This window comes from Eptatretus burgeri, chromosome 11 (assembly GCF_056783735.1).
Source record: "Eptatretus burgeri isolate ZD-2024b chromosome 11, Ebu_testis_v1, whole genome shotgun sequence".
In the NCBI taxonomy this organism is placed as follows: domain Eukaryota; kingdom Metazoa; phylum Chordata; class Myxini; order Myxiniformes; family Myxinidae; genus Eptatretus; species Eptatretus burgeri.
In genome coordinates this window covers 710,424-726,961 of record NC_140971.1, presented here as the reverse complement: position 1 = coordinate 726,961, position 16,538 = coordinate 710,424, and the positions used below count along the sequence as shown (strand labels likewise).

General features: G+C 46.1%; 1 protein-coding gene across 5 annotated transcripts in view; it reads left to right on the top strand.

Annotated features, from left to right (window-relative positions):
* Positions 1-16,538, top strand: part of LOC147016265 (factor VII-activating protease-like) — a 123,110-nt gene that overhangs the window by 45,558 nt on the left and 61,014 nt on the right. For all 5 annotated transcript variants that reach the window (XM_085844839.1, XM_085844838.1, XM_085844837.1 and 2 more), the window contains exons 8-9: positions 6,373-6,492; positions 10,737-10,908. In XM_085844839.1, coding sequence (XP_085700965.1) covers positions 6,373-6,492; positions 10,737-10,908 — 292 coding nt within the window. The remainder of the gene's footprint in view (positions 1-6,372; positions 6,493-10,736; positions 10,909-16,538) is intronic.

The window sequence follows — 16,538 nt, the reverse complement described above, 5'->3', positions numbered from 1 at the left end:
TGCCCATTCATGTGAAAAAGCTTCCATTTTCCCAGTTATTTAGCTTTTGTGCAAAGCATAGACTTCTTGTCACAGAACTTTCTTGTATTTGAGGTTGTTTAGTCTTCTGTTTGTGTGTCGTTTGTCCCCCCCCCCCCTTTTTCAATGAATGTTTTCAGGTGTATAGGTTCCACTTTGTGGCTGTTTTCATCTTGTGCTATTGAAAGACCTTTCAGTCTGCTCTCTTTTGCCTCCACTAACTCGTTGGATGAAGCCAATTGGCCTGTTGAAATGTTTGTGAGGTCTGTACTATTATATCTGAACGGGTTGATCATCATCTGTATGACTAGATGTTTCATTTTGGTTTCATTTCTGACGACGATCCGTACACCAACTAGTCATTTGTAAATGAGCATCCAATTTTTCCCTTTCGGTTCAAATAAAAGGGGTTTACATAACAATTATGTACCTTTTGTAAACTTTCTTGATACTATAAACTTTGTCTACATGTCTTCTTACAGAAATAGTGCTTTTGCTATTATAACTTTATTGATGTATCTGAAATGGGGCAATCTATTGATGAGAAACATTGATTTTCACTTCCCTTCAGCATCGGTGACCTTTTGACCTCGAGTGACGTCATCAATAACGTAATCAAACGAATTTTGATAGCAAATTGTAGCTTGGGCCAATTCCTTTCTATTGATGCCTAACGTATGTCTTTTTCAAAGACGATCCTATACAAATCCCAAATGTACTCGTATTTCCCTTACCTCTAATTATTTTGGCCAAAATTGTAAAAGTTCAAAGTCTGGGCCACAATTTGAGTTCGCAAGATATTTTGTCGAGCACACAACATATAATCCATAAGGAATGGATATATCTACCAAAAATACATTCAAACAAAGTATAGCATGCAACCTCACATCCAACCCTTACTTTGCAAGATAGCTCACTCTGGCTCCTCTACTATCTCGTGGTGAAGGGGGTTGGGGTTGGTAGTGGGGGGTGGGGGGAGGGTCCCCTGCTTGATCTGCTCTGAAGCACCGTTTGTGAAACAAATATTGTATTTAAAATGATGAATTACATGATAGTTTTCTTGTGAGAAGAAAGTCGAGGATTTTTGTTTGGAGGAGGGAGGGGGGTGGTTGGAGGGGTTGTGCGTTACCAGATTATGTACGTTTTGAAAAACTGGCTGATTTTTTCAAAACCTACATAATAATTTTTTTAACGTTTTGAAAAACAAAAATAATTGACTGGTTGGATTCAGTGATCTGAAATATAAATCCTCTTCAAATTTCAAGGAAATTGGATGAAAATTGAGGATTTTATAAATCTCACCGAAGTTGTTGACCTTTGGCTTATGTTAACCTTTTGGTCCATGTTGACTTCAAAAATAATTGGAGGTTGAATTCAGTAAGCTGATATGAAAATCCTGTTCAACTTTAAGTCAATATGATGAGAATTGGCGATTTTAGAAATTTGACCTCAAGGTGATGACCTTTGATCTCAAAATCAATGGGCTTCTCAGCTTCTCAGTTGAAACAGACAAACAGAGTAAAAACTGAGTACTCCCTTCCTTTGGTGTTTGGCAATGACGTCATGCATCACCTGGATGTGGAATTGCGAAGGAGCGGTGTATAAAAAATACCCTTTATAGCCAAACCACTTGTTTACTGTCATGTCCAAATATCAGTTTCCCCGCTCAAAAAGTGCCTGAGATATTGCCCAGATAAGAAGAAAATAAAGTCATCAATAAATCGCTAATAATTAAGTGTTTAATCAATTAATTCAATAACGCCAAAAAATATCATTTTGCCGAAGCAGATCTTCACTTTTGTCACCAAATTTCAGCTCCCTAACTCAAACAATGGCTCTGATATTGCCCAGACAAACAAGAAAGAAAATGAAAAATCACTCAGAGAGTGAAAACTTGGTGAAACGGAACGGCACCCGGTCGAGAACATACCTCCACCAGGCAGAACAGTTTACATTCTGTATCCCACTGATCGGTCGGATCTGAACCTGCTGGTTTAACGCACCTTCACCAAAAATAGAAAGGATCTGAACTTGCGGCCTTCACCAAAATCGAATCGGCCTGTTCTCGTCGCCTAACCAACCCGTCCACCTCGTTTTGTCGTAACCCGTTCACAACCTTTAGAGATATTGTGCAATATATAGTTTTTGTCCCGATTTCTCAACGGTGAAGAATCACTTGAAAAATTCTTGAATCCGGAAACGGATTCGGATCTTCACCAAAATGGAATCAATTAGTCCTTGTCGCACGCCCAACTGGTCCATCAAGTTTCATCCGAATCCATCCTCAACTTTTTGAGATATCATGCAATATCGTTTTTATCCCCATCTCTCAATGGGGAAGAATCAGTTAAAAATTAAATAACTCTCGTGTCTGGATCCGGATTTGGGACTTCACCAAATTTAGCATTGCTGTCCTTGACCCATCACCTACACACACAAAAAAAAATTCAGAACGATTGCTTGAAAACTGTGGCCAAAAATCGTGACTGACAGACAGACAGACGCTACAGACAGACAAACAGATGCTACAGACAGACAGACAGACGCTACAGACAGACAAACAGATGCTACAGACCAACATACTTGGCGAAATGTTTTTTTCACCAAGTAACAAAGAAGAAGAAGATGTCATGCAGAGTGTAACACTTACAAAATCCATAAAACAAATTTGACCTCAAAAATAATTTGTGGTTGAATTCAATGAACAAATATTTAACTGCTCTTCAAATCTCAAGTGAATCGGATGAAAATTGAGGATGAAGCAGTGTCTGATTGGGTGGATGAGGGAAAGGTAGTGGACACAGTATATCTAGACTTTAAGAAGGTATTGATAAGGTACCACATTGGAGGTTGTGAGACAAAGTGAGGGCTTGTGGAGTGGCTGGTTATGTAGATAATTGGATTGCAAACTGGTTTAGTGGTAGGAAGCAAAGAGTGACTGTGAGTTGGAGGATGTAAGTGGCGGGGTACCTCACGGATCAGTACTCGGACCATTACTATTCATGATTCACATCAACGATTTGGATAATGGGGTGAAGAGTAAGCTTTCCAAATTTGCAGATGATACAAATCTTGGAGGTGAGGTGGATAGCAGAGGTGGTGGTGAACAGATTCAGGAAAGTATTGATACTTCTATAGATTTGGTAAAAGACTGGCAGATGTAATTTAACCTGAGGAAGTTTAAGGTGTTGGGGATGGGAAAGAACAATGAAAATAGAGATTACAGGAGGTAAGGGGTAATTTTGGAGCGTGTCACACAGGAGAAGGATCTGGGGATGGTAATAGATACGGGAGGTAAGCAGGCAGCACAGTGCCAGGTAGCTATAGGTAAAGCAAATAGTGTTTTAGGCTGTATAAGGAGGGGGATCATTTATAATCAAAAGAACATTTCACAGGAATTTAGTGAGGGCCACATCTAGAATATTGTGTGCAGTTCTGGTCACCACAGTTCCGGAAGTACGTAGATGCCATAGAGAGGGCTCAGTGTAGGGTTACTAGATAGATTCCAGGCCTAGCTAGACTTAGCTATGAGGAGCGGCTGAAGGAGACAGGGCTTCATACACTAGAAAGGAGGCGGTTACGAGGAGATATGATGGAGATGTTTAAGATAATGAAAGGTAGAGATAAAATAAGTGAAGATGAATTATTCAACAGAGTAGATTGTGAAAGGACCAGGGGCCATTACCGAAGAGTGAAGAAGAGGAGAGTTAAGATGGTAGTAAGGTCGGGGACTTTCACTCAGGGAGTAGTTAATGTATGGAATGGTCTCCCTGGAAAGGTAGTGGCAGTCGAAAAAGTAGATAAGTTTAAATTAGAATAAGATAGGTACCTGGAAGTTATGGAGATAGACGGGTATGGGGATGTTGAGGGGATTTTTAGGTAATTTGAGTATTGATGGGTGATTGTGTACGGAGTGCTGTTTGTTGGTGGGGGTCTTCTCAAGGGGGGTTGTACGGTTGATGTTTTGTGTTTTTAACCAAGCCCATGCCCCCTCACATGAGGAGAAGAAAAGAAAAGAAAAAAAAAACCCCCCACAAAATAGAAACCCCAAACAAATACACAAAATTTATTTCATTAATTAAAAACATTTTTTTGCATTTTCTTCCTTGGATCTTGTGTGGATGGGTTGTTGTGGTGTTCACACAGGTATGATGGGCTGAATGGCCTCCACCTGTTTTAGATTTCCTTGTTATTCCTTGATTTTAGAAATATCACCTTAGTTGTTGACCTTGCACCTGTGTTGAGCTTTTGACATTTCGACCTCAAAAACAACAGGCTTCTTCCTTATGACAAACTCACCATGTGGTGAAGTTTCGTGAAGATCGGTTTAAAATTGACCTGTAGTCGATAGACACAGACAGACAGACAGACAGACAGAATAACAAAATCGACGAACCAATATACTTGAAAAATGTTTGATTTTGCAAGAAACAGACAGAGAGAGGTGGAAACATAACCATCTTCACCTTCGGTGGCGAAGGTAAAAGCTACAAGGGTACTCGGTAGAGCGCATACCTCCGCCACGTAATACCTGATCTATGAGAACATACTGGGTCCCACACGTGTTTGAAATGTCATGCTGTCCAGCACTAGATCGTTTTTGGCCCAATCTCTCAATGGTGAAGAATCACATTTAATATTAAACTTATCACTTATCAATCACTTATCCAGATCCGGATTCGGACCTTCACCAAAATCGAACCAATTCTTCCTCGTCACACACCCAACCTGTCCATCAAGTTTCATCCGAATCCATACACAACTTTTTAACATATCGTGCTATGTACGTATCGTTTTTGGCATCGAGTGTACATGGACATTTTGTGTTCTGTGGTTTTGATACATTTTTGAATTGAATTTCGATAATTTCCCACTTTACATCATGTTTGAAGGTAAATGTTTGTGTTTGTCATTTTCATTGACGTGTGTGTGTGTGTGTGTGTGTGTGTGTGTGTGTGTGTGTGTGTGTGTGTGTGTGTGTGTGTGTGTGTGTGTGTGTGTGTGTGTGTGTGTGTGTGTGTAAAACGAGAAACACGGTTTGACAAGCCGTGTGACTAGATGCCGACTAATTACAGCGCGTGCGCTGTATACAATTGCACCGGGTTTGAAATGTCCCCGGTGTCTACCATGTCTCCGGTGTACCCTGTCCCCCCCCCCCCCCCCACGTGCCTCAAGACAGCCAATGACGGCCGTCCAGTAGATGGTAGTGCGTAACCTATACAGAAATAGCGAGAATTGATGGAAATACCCAAGTATTTCAATGGAAATTTGTGAAACTAATGTGTTGTATATGTGAAAACCATTTAATTCATTGCCTGACGAGGAAAAAAAACCAAGAAACACGCCCCTCTCATGTACAAACGAACGAAAGACGTCATTTCCGCCCACCATCGCATTTAGCGCCGAAAGACGTCATTTCCGCCCACCATCACATTTAGCGCCAAAAGACGTCATTTCCGCCCACCATCGCATTTCGCGCCGAAAGATGTCATTTCCGCCCACCATCGCATTTCGCGCCGAAAGACGTCATTTCCGCCCACCATCGCATTTAGCGCCGAAAGACGTCATTTCCGCCCACCATCACATTTCGCGTCGATCGCCGAATGCTGAAAGCTAAGTTCTTCTTAGGCTATCATTCTTTTGTGGCCCCCTGCCACGCTGTATCGAACGATTTCGTTCCTTCTGTTATATATAAAGGTGCTTATCACAATAATAACAAGATTTTTACATTTCAAATACTAAGTACGTTTTTTAATTGTTTTTCAACTGAAAAAGCATAAATTGCATATTTTAACATTAGTGTACTCATTTGCTTCACCACACGCGCTGTATTGAAGGATTTCACTTGTTATGTTCTGTATGAACTTGAACATTGGTTGCCGACAACATATACACGACGTCTATAAATTACGTACTATTGGAATGTACTTTCACAGTGAAGCCATGTGACTATATGTCCATTAATTATGTACTGTTTGAATGTCGGTTGCACCCTGACGTCACACGCGTACGTCTATTAATTACGTCGCATTGGAACGTATCTTTCGACCCTTAAGACTGCTGAGACCCCTTTGACAGTTGAAGACCCTTTAAGATTCCCAAGACCATTAAGACCCCTGAAAGAGGCCTAAGACCCGAAAGTCCCAAAGACCCAGAAATCCCTTCATGATTCACGACAGGTTTCTTGTTCATCTGTTCTCTTGTCTTCTGTCGGCTTGATCTTCACTGAGACTTCTTACTCCAAAAACGTTAAACTCTGAGCCTGGCGTCAGATGATACCATACGTTTTGGTTCATTTTATTCTTCACATGTGTTGTCATGTCATGTCATGTCGGCTCTGCTGTGTTTCCACAGGACCACGAAGGCCATGTGACCCGAATCCATGTCAAAATGGTGGAAGGTGTTTGAAACGTGGTCGGCGACGTTCACGTTGTTTGTGTTCACCTCCGTACAAAGGTTTATTCTGCGAATTCGGTAAAATATCCATTTCACAATCTCTAAACCAAACACGACTGTTTTTAATGATAACGTGAATGGTACAGCAATATGTGGGGATGTTTTATGGTTTACACAACTTTTATCAAATAATAATACATACACAAAATGTGTGTGAACAAGAATGAATGATTTGCGTTGTGAAAGGGGGGGGGGTGAATGATTTAGTGTTGTGAAGGGGGAGTGAATGATTAGTGTTGTGAAGGGGGGGTGAGGGGTGAATGATTAGTGTTGTGAAGGGGGTGAGGGGTGAATGATTAGTGTTGTGAAGGGGGGTGAGGGGTGAATGATTAGTGTTGTGAAGGGGGTGAGGGGTGAATGATTAGTGTTGTGAAGGGGGGTGAGGGGTGAATGATTAGTGTTGTGAAGGGGGTGAGGGGTGAATGATTAGTGTTGTGAAGGGGGGTGAGGGGTGAATGATTAGTGTTGTGAAGGGGGGTGAGGGGTGAATGATTAGTGTTGTGAAGGGGGGTGAGGGGTGAATGATTAGTGTTGTGAAGGGGGGTGAGGGGTGAATGATTTGTGTTGTGAAGGGGGCGGGGTGAATTATTAGTGTTGTTAAGGGGGTGGGGGTGAATGATTTGTGTTGTGAAGGGGGGAGGTGGAGGGTGAATGATTGGTGTTGTGAAGGGGGGCGGGGGTGAATGATTTGTGTTGTTAAGGGGGGTGGAGGGTGAATGATTGGTGTTGTGAAGGGGGGTGGAGGGTGAATGATTGGTGTTGTGAAGGGGGCGGGGGTGAATGATTTGTGTTGTGGAGGGTGAATGATTTGTGTTTGGAGGGTGGAGTGAATGATTAGTGTTGTGAAGGGGGGGTGAGGGGTGAATGATTTGTGTTTGGAGGGGGCGGGGGTGAATGATTTGTGTTGTGAAGGGGGGCGGGGGTGAATTATTAGTGTTGTTAAGGGGGTGGGGGTGAATGATTTGTGTTGTGAAGGGGGAGGTGGAGGGTGAATGATTGGTGTTGTGAAGGGGGGCGGGGGTGAATGATGTGTTGTTAAGGGGGGTGGAGGGTGAATGATTGGTGTTGTGAAGGGGGTGGAGGGTGAATGATTGGTGTTGTGAAGGGGGCGGGGGTGAATGATTTGTGTTGTGAAGGGGGGTGGAGGGTGAATGATTGGTGTTGTGAAGGGGGCGGGGGTGAATGATTGGTGTTGTGAAGTGGGGCGGGGGTGAATGATTGGTGTTGTGAAGGGGGGCGGGGGTGAATTATTAGTGTTGTTAAGGGGGTGGGGGTGAATGATTTGTGTTGTGGAGGGTGAATGATTGATGTGAAGGGGGGCGGGGGTGAATGATTTGTGTTGTTAAGGGGGGTGGAGGGTGAATGATTGGTGTTGTGAAGGGGGTGGAGGGTGAATGATTGGTGTTGTGAAGGGGGCGGGGGTGAATGATTTGTGTTGTGAAGGGGGTGGAGGGTGAATGATTGGTGTTGTGAAGGGGGCGGGGGTGAATGATTGGTGTTGTGAAGGGGGCGGGGGTGAATGATTGGTGTTGTGAAGGGGGGTGGAGGGTGAATGATTGGTGTTGTGAAGGGGGCGGGGGTGAATGATTGGTGTTGTGAAGGGGGCGGGGGTGAATGATTGGTGTTGTGAAGGGGGGTGGAGGGTGAATGATTGGTGTTGTGAAGGGGGTGAGGGGTGAATGATTAGTGTTGTGAAGGGGGTGAGGGGTGAATGATTTGTGTTGTGAAGGGGGCGGGGTGAATTATTAGTGTTGTTAAGGGGGTGGGGGTTAATGATTTGTGTTGTGAAGGGGGGGGAGGTGGAGGGTGAATGATTGGTGTTGTGAAGGGGGCGGGGGTGAATGATTTGTGTTGTTAAGTGGGGGGTGGAGGGTGAATGATTGGTGTTGTGAAGGGGGGTGGAGGGTGAATGATTGGTGTTGTGAAGGGGGCGGGGGTGAATGATTTGTGTTGTGGAGGGTGAATGATTTGTGTTTGGAGGGTGGAGTGAATGATTAGTGTTGTGAAGGGGGGGTGAGGGGTGAATGATTTGTGTTTGGAGGGGCGGGGGTGAATGATTTGTGTTGTGAAGGGGGCGGGGGTGAATTATTAGTGTTGTTAAGGGGGTGGGGGTGAATGATTTGTGTTGTGAAGGGGGGAGGTGGAGGGTGAATGATTGGTGTTGTGAAGGGGGCGGGGGTGAATGATTTGTGTTGTTAAGGGGGGTGGAGGGTGAATGATTGGTGTTGTGAAGGGGGTGGAGGGTGAATGATTGGTGTTGTGAAGGGGGCGGGGGTGAATGATTTGTGTTGTGAAGGGGGGTGGAGGGTGAATGATTGGTGTTGTGAAGGGGGTGGAGGGTGAATGATTGGTGTTGTGAAGGGGGCGGGGGTGAATGATTTGTGTTGTGAAGGGGGTGGAGGGTGAATGATTGGTGTTGTGAAGGGGGGCGGGGGTGAATGATTTGTGTTGTGAAGGGGGTGGAGGGTGAATGATTGGTGTTGTGAAGGGGGGCGGGGGTGAATGATTGGTGTTGTGAAGGGGGCGGGGGTGAATGATTGGTGTTGTGAAGGGGGGGCGGGGGTGAATTATTAGTGTTGTTAAGGGGGTGGGGGTGAATGATTTGTGTTGTGGAGGGTGAATGATTGATGTGAAGGGGGCGGGGGTGAATGATTTGTGTTGTTAAGGGGGGTGGAGGGTGAATGATTGGTGTTGTGAAGGGGGTGGAGGGTGAATGATTGGTGTTGTGAAGGGGGCGGGGGTGAATGATTTGTGTTGTGAAGGGGGTGGAGGGTGAATGATTGGTGTTGTGAAGGGGGCGGGGGTGAATGATTGGTGTTGTGAAGGGGGCGGGGGTGAATGATTGGTGTTGTGAAGGGGGTGGAGGGTGAATGATTGGTGTTGTGAAGGGGGGCGGGGGTGAATGATTGGTGTTGTGAAGGGGGGCGGGGGTGAATGATTGGTGTTGTGAAGGGGGTGGAGGGTGAATGATTGGTGTTGTGAAGGGGGGTGAGGGGTGAATGATTAGTGTTGTGAAGGGGGTGAGGGGTGAATGATTTGTGTTGTGAAGGGGGGCGGGGGTGAATTATTAGTGTTGTTAAGGGGGTGGGGGTTAATGATTTGTGTTGTGAAGGGGGGGGAGGTGGAGGGTGAATGATTGGTGTTGTGAAGGGGGGGCGGGGGTGAATGATTTGTGTTGTTAAGTGGGGGGTGGAGGGTGAATGATTGGTGTTGTGAAGGGGGTGGAGGGTGAATGATTGGTGTTGTGAAGGGGGGCGGGGGTGAATGATTTGTGTTGTGGAGGGTGAATGATTTGTGTTTGGAGGGTGGAGTGAATGATTAGTGTTGTGAAGGGGGGGTGAGGGGTGAATGATTTGTGTTTGGAGGGGGCGGGGGTGAATGATTTGTGTTGTGAAGGGGGGCGGGGGTGAATTATTAGTGTTGTTAAGGGGGTGGGGTGAATGATTTGTGTTGTGAAGGGGGAGGTGGAGGGTGAATGATTGGTGTTGTGAAGGGGGGCGGGGGTGAATGATTTGTGTTGTTAAGGGGGGTGGAGGGTGAATGATTGGTGTTGTGAAGGGGGTGGAGGGTGAATGATTGGTGTTGTGAAGGGGGCGGGGGTGAATGATTTGTGTTGTGAAGGGGGTGGAGGGTGAATGATTGGTGTTGTGAAGGGGGGTGGGGGGTGAATGATTGGTGTTGTGAAGGGGGCGGGGGTGAATGATTGGTGTTGTGAAGGGGGGCGGGGGTGAATGATTGGTGTTGTGAAGGGGGGTGGAGGGTGAATGATTGGTGTTGTGAAGGGGGTGGAGGGTGAATGATTGGTGTTGTGAAGGGGGGTGGAGGGTGAATGATTGGTGTTGTGAAGGGGGTGGAGGGTGAATGATTGGTGTTGTGAAGGGAGGGCGGGGGTGAATGATTGGTGTTGTGAAGGGGGCGGGGGGTGAATGATTTGTGTTGTGAAGGGGGTGGAGGGTGAATGATTGGTGTTGTGAAGGGGGTGGAGGGTGAATGATTGGTGTTGTGAAGGGAGGGCGGGGGTGAATGATTGGTGTTGTGAAGGGGGCGGGGGTGAATGATTTGTGTTGTGAAGGGGGTGGAGGGTGAATGATTGGTGTTGTGAAGGGGGCGGGGGTTAATGATTGGTGTTGTGAAGGGGGGGTGGAGGGTGAATGATTGGTGTTGTGAAGGGAGGGCGGGGGGTGAATGATGTAGTATTTGTAAAATCTGTTGAAGTGTATATATAAATATAATCGCAGAGTGAAGGACCCTCCTGCGTGCAGGGCCCGGTGATTGTTTCGAAGACACTGCCAGTTCATACAGAGGGAGCCTTCGTGTGACCCAAAGTGGACGCACTTGCTTGTACTGGAATTCTCCAGCCCTCCTGAAGCAAGAGTACAATGCATTCCGTGAGGGAGCAGCTGATCTGGGAATGGGAGAGCATAACCACTGCAGGCAAGATTTCAATTTGATATGTTAATATATCCTGACGTTTGCAATGGACTGGACGTGCCTCTTGTCGCTTCGTTGACGGGTTCACTCCAAGGCCAGGATGTTGTCCTTCACAAACACGTTTCACTCTCTGAGAATCTCGATGAGGATGTAAAATGAATTGAAACGCACGAAAAATGGATCCTTTACAGCATGTAGTTGCTGCTACCATTGTGGTTGTAGTTTATGTGCTCCTTCTCTGTCCTTTTGTAGAGTTCCTGCTGTCGTAGAATCATAAATGTTACCCTTGGTACCACTCACTGTATTGAGCAAAAATATCTACTAATACTTCTTCTTCCTCTTCTTTTTTTACCTTCTTCCTCTTCTTTTTCTTTGTTTTTATTTTATTTTTTCTCCATCAAGGGAGCTTTCAAAACGGACAACCATATAATTAAACGGACACAAATTTTTGTTCCAAGTAAATAGATTATAATTTGTTTCCCAAAGGGGACTGGCAGGATGGCCTGACTGGAGGTATGCACACGATGTCCTCTTGGCTGTCCAGCCTGGGTTCGAATGTGGGCCCAGCTGTAAACTGTCATCTCGGTGTTCTTCAGGTTTTTCTTACTTTATTTTAATTTTTTATTATTATTATTTTTGTATGCCTTGTCGAGGCTCGTATGAGAGCGAACACACAACGCACAGCAAGGGGGGCATGAGACAAGAGGGGCGGGAGTGGAAAGGAGAAAACAGTGGGGAACATGGGGTATACAAGATGGACATTACAAGGGACTTTCAGGAAGGAAAGCAGGGAAATTGAAGGAGGTGGGCTTGGGTGGATTATCGGGGGAAGAAAAGATCGAGGATTTGGATGGGGGATGATAAGAGGTGGTGGTGAACAGCTGTTTTGAAGGCCTGGAGGGAAGAATGGGATTGAATAGAGTGAGGGAGTTTATTCCAAAGGCAGGAAAAAAGAGGAATGAAAGAATGAAGGTGAGCAATGATTCGTGATTTTTGTAGTTTTACCAGAAGGGGGTTGTTGGCGGACCTTGAGCGCCCTGCGGAATTGTGGTGGGGACAAATGAGAGAGAGAGATAGAGATAGAGATAGAGATAGAGATAGAGATAGAGATAGAGATAGAGATAGAGATATGCTGGAGAGGTGAGGGTAGAAAACAGAAAGACCACCGACCAACCTGTGGTGAGAGAGTGAGAGGCCCAAAGACTCAGCCTCATCGTGGGAGATGCCAATGATCCTAAATGCCTTGGTTTCCACAGCGTGAAGCAGACAAAGGTGGGAGGCAGGAGCACCAGCCCAGAGGGGAGAGCAGTACTCCATCAGGCTGCGGACGAAAGCTTTGGAAGTGGTCCGGAGCTCAGGTGGGCCGAGGAAGGACTTTGCACAACGGAGGATTCCCAGTCGGTGACTGGCTTTGGAGGCCAGGATTGAAATGTGGCTTTCCCAGGAAAGGTCATGGCAGATAGTGAGACCCAGAAGCTTGAAAGAAAGGACTTCTTCCAGAGGATTGTTGAGAAAGTAGATTTGGGGGGGGGGGTTCTAAACGGTCCTTTCGGAGAGACACAGTGAGAGTGTGAGATTTGTCAGGATTGAAAGACATGTTCCACGTGTTGGACCAGTTTGTGATTTTATCCAGATCTGCAGAGAGTGAAGAAGCTGCTGCTTGCCGGTCTGAGGGATGACATATGGTACGGCAGAGGGTGGAGTCATCGGCGAAGAGATAAAGAGGATTTTCCAGAGAGTCGGAGAGATCATTGATGAAAACCAGAAAATGAACAGGGCCCAGAACGCTACCTTGAGGAACTCCAGCCTGGATAGGAAGAGGTGGGGTGAGAGAACGCCATTTAGGGCCACACGTTGACTGCGACAGGAGAGCGTCTTCGAGCCATGAGTGGAGATGGCCTTGGATACCATATGAAGAGAGTTTGGTGAGCAGGGCAGGGTGCCAGACCGTGTCAAAAGCACGTGATATGTCCAGGGATATGGCAAAGATTTCATGTCTGGCATTGAGGATCTCCAACCATTTTTGGGCGAGCAGAAGCAGCATATCCAAGGTAGAGTGACTTGGTCTGAAACCAAATTGATGATCGGAAATCAAGCCATTGGAGAAGAGGAAGGATTTAATGTCTGAAGCGATGATGGATTCCATCACCTTTCTGATGATTGGGAGAAGACTGATTGGTCTGTAGTTGCAGGGATCTGTTTTTGCACCTTTTTATGAAGGGCAGTGATGTTTGTTGATTTCCAAGCAGATTGCAGATGACCTTGAGCAAATGAGAGGGTGAATAGAACAGAGAGAGGGTGAGCAAGAGCAGAGGAGAAGGTTTTTAGGACACGTGGGCTGATGCCGTCTGGACCAGTTGCAGAATCTGAGTCGAGGTTTGACAGCAAGCTCTTCACCTTGTCAGGAGAAAAGGACAGAGTCCAGGGACAGTTGGGTGCGACTGGGTAAGGTGGGTAGAGAAAGCGATGGGTTTGGGACACAAGATTTTGATGCAAACACCGAATTTAGGCATTCAGCCTTTTCACGTGCAGTGTCAGCAGTGCGGACATTTGAGGTAAGGAAGGGGATGGAGGGGGAACATACACCAGAAACAGATTTGATTAGACGCCACTAGGATTTTGAGGAGGGAGAGAGGTTTGAAAGTTCAGACTTGAGCTTTGAAAGATGATGTTTTCTGACTCTTCTGAGGGTAGATACTCATGTGTTCCGAGCTTTATGGAAGGAATTGAGATTACCCTCAGTTGGGTTTGCTTTCCATGAGGTAAAGGCAAGTTGTTTCAGGACAACTACCTCAGCACAAGCTTCAGTGAATCATGGGTGGGGGGAAGGGTAGGACAACTGAAGACGAAAGGGGATAAATCTCTGCATGAGGGAGAGCAAGTTTATTTGAAAGAATTTCCAGGATGAGTTGATGTTTGAGAAAGTAGCGATGGGAGACCAGTCTGTAAGTTTGATGGCTGCTGGGAGGAGAGAGAGAGAGCACCAGCGTCCAGAGCAGTCAGGCTTTACACCAAAGAGGTCAACGATTGACCGTATCCTTGCTCTTCGGATCCTCAGCGAATGCAGACGAGAGTTTCGGCAGGAGCTGCTTGCAGCCGATGTTGATCTCTGTAAAGCGTTCGATTCAGTGAATCGGGATGCCCTCTGGAGGATTCTTGGTCTTCGTAGGGTGCCACCAAACCTGATCGATCTGATGTCTGAACTCTACTCTGGTACTGAGAGTGCTGTGAGATGTGGTGGTACCATCTCTGACTTATTTCCAGTTGTTACTGGAGTTCGCCAGGGGTGTGTACTGGCCCCCACACTTTTCAGCACTTGAATAGACTGGATTATAGGGAGGATGTCGGAGAGATCAAGCTGCGGTGTATTGTTTGGGAATGTCAAGATCTCTGACCTTGATTTTGCAGATGATGCAGTCATCTTTGCGGAGAATTTAGATATCCTTTCGGGGGCCCTAGAGGTGCTGAATGAGGAGTCGGAGCCACTGGGAATACGGGTTTCCTGGGTCAAAATTAAGATCCCGGCTTTCAATGACATCTTGGATGCTGCTGTCCTGTCTGTGCCTGTTTGTGGTGAGCATGTTGAGGTCGTGGAGAGATTCACTTTCCTTGGCAGTGATATTCATGTCTCTGCTGGCTGTGAGTCAGAGGTCAACAGACGTCTGGGTCAGGCTTGGGGTGTCATGGATTCACTGGATAATGGGGTGTGGCGCTGCCGGTACCTGCGCGGGAGGACGAAAGTCCGAGTCTTCAGGTCCCTGGTGCTTCCAGTCTTGCTCTATGGATGCGAGACTTGGACTCTGACCAAGGATCTGAGACGGAGGCTTAATTCCTTTGTTACCAGGTTTCTTCAGATAATCCTTGGCGATTGCTGGTCGGACTTTGTGTCCAACGAGTGATTGCTGAGAGAGACTCAAATGAGATTTGTCACCTGCATAGTCCGTGAGCGTCAGCTACGGCTGTATGGACATGTGGCTCATTTTCCTGATGCTGATCCTGCTCACCAGATTCTCTCAGCGAGGGAGTTTCCTGAGTGGAGGAGGCCAATGGGCCGACCACGTGCCTCGTGGTTGCAGCAGGTTGATCGGCATCTCAAGGAGATGGGGATGGGCCAGGCATCTGCCTGGGGGAAGGCCAGACGGAGGCCCCTGGAGTACCGGCGGAAAGTGGATGCAGCGATGCGCTGCTCTGGCACATGCTCCCATACCTGTCCTGACCTGCTTGGAGACCCCGCCAGTCGGCTGGAGTGAAATGCCAGACTTGATGACGGTGAGGTGGTTCTCTGATAATAGCCAGAGAGATGTCCTCTTTGACAAGGATGTGGTCAGAAGAACCGATTGGAGCCTTCCCTGAGAGTTGGGTGATGCATCATTGTGTGTGCCTTCCCTCGGATGGACGTTAAACTGGATATCCCATCTGCCAGCATTTGTTGGTGGACGTTAATGACTCCACGGTGTTCCTTCACAAACATTAGGTGAGCTATCCCCGGCACCTTGAACAAATGACAAATTCCTGCCTGAACCAGGGGGCACTGCATCAGTGGTGCAGCCACACCCCCAGCCAATGATGCTCCCCAGAAGCCATGTGCTGCATACAAAAGAAGAAGAAGAAGCTTTCAATTGATGCCATTTCTATTATATTCTACGACAGCAGTAACCCTATAGAATGAAGCGTGACAGACGAACACTTCCCCCTTTGGCGATGGAAGATGTTTTGTTTTCCTCCACAAGATTGAGATTCATCGAAGAGCGAGAATCTTCCGTCTTGTCCCGCTGTGTTTTATGACATCGTGTAGAATGGACCTCACCTGGTCCAATTGATTTTGAGGGTCATTCTCGCTATGAGGGTCGCATTTCTTCCCGCTACATATTGTAAAAGCACATTCGGCAACTATAACATGATCTCGTGACATAACTTGCTTAAACACATGTAGGAGGAAAGAGTGTGTGTTTCTCAATAATGAAGTGAAAGCTAGATATATTTTGATAATTTTGTTGATAGAGCTACATTGTACAGCGATTCTGGTGTCGTACCCAGTGCTAGCCTTAAAACCAAGACATTGCCTTGCGGAGGAACAAACACATGCAGTCATGCAGGTTTCACCGTAGGAAAAAGAAGAGGGAGAAGAAGTTTTATTGCACATGCACAGTCGTATGTATATATATATATATATACACAGGTATAGCATACACAGGTATACACAGGTATACTGGTCACATGACAATCACAGCGCTTCATATTGGCTGGTTTCATGAATTATTGAGAGCACACACATATCGTACATGTCAACACCCCAACTTGCTCTCACATTATTATCTCCTTCAACTCAAGTCATCAACCCGAATGATGACAATCACTTTCTCATTCTCTGTTATCCTTGTGTAAACACAACGATCAGCTGGGTTTTGCACAAACTCATTTTCACTCATGCAATATTTTGTGCCAGTTTCTGCCCGACTCTTTTAATCCATTTAGTGACTTTTCTAAGTTATACACCAACTTTTCATTTGTACTCGATTTCACCTCATGACCCTTTGGTTGTTCCATGAAAATCTCACAATCTATTGGTGTATGTAGGAAGGCAGTTTTGACATCCATCTGATGTAAAATCAGGTTCTCCTGTGCTGCTTTTT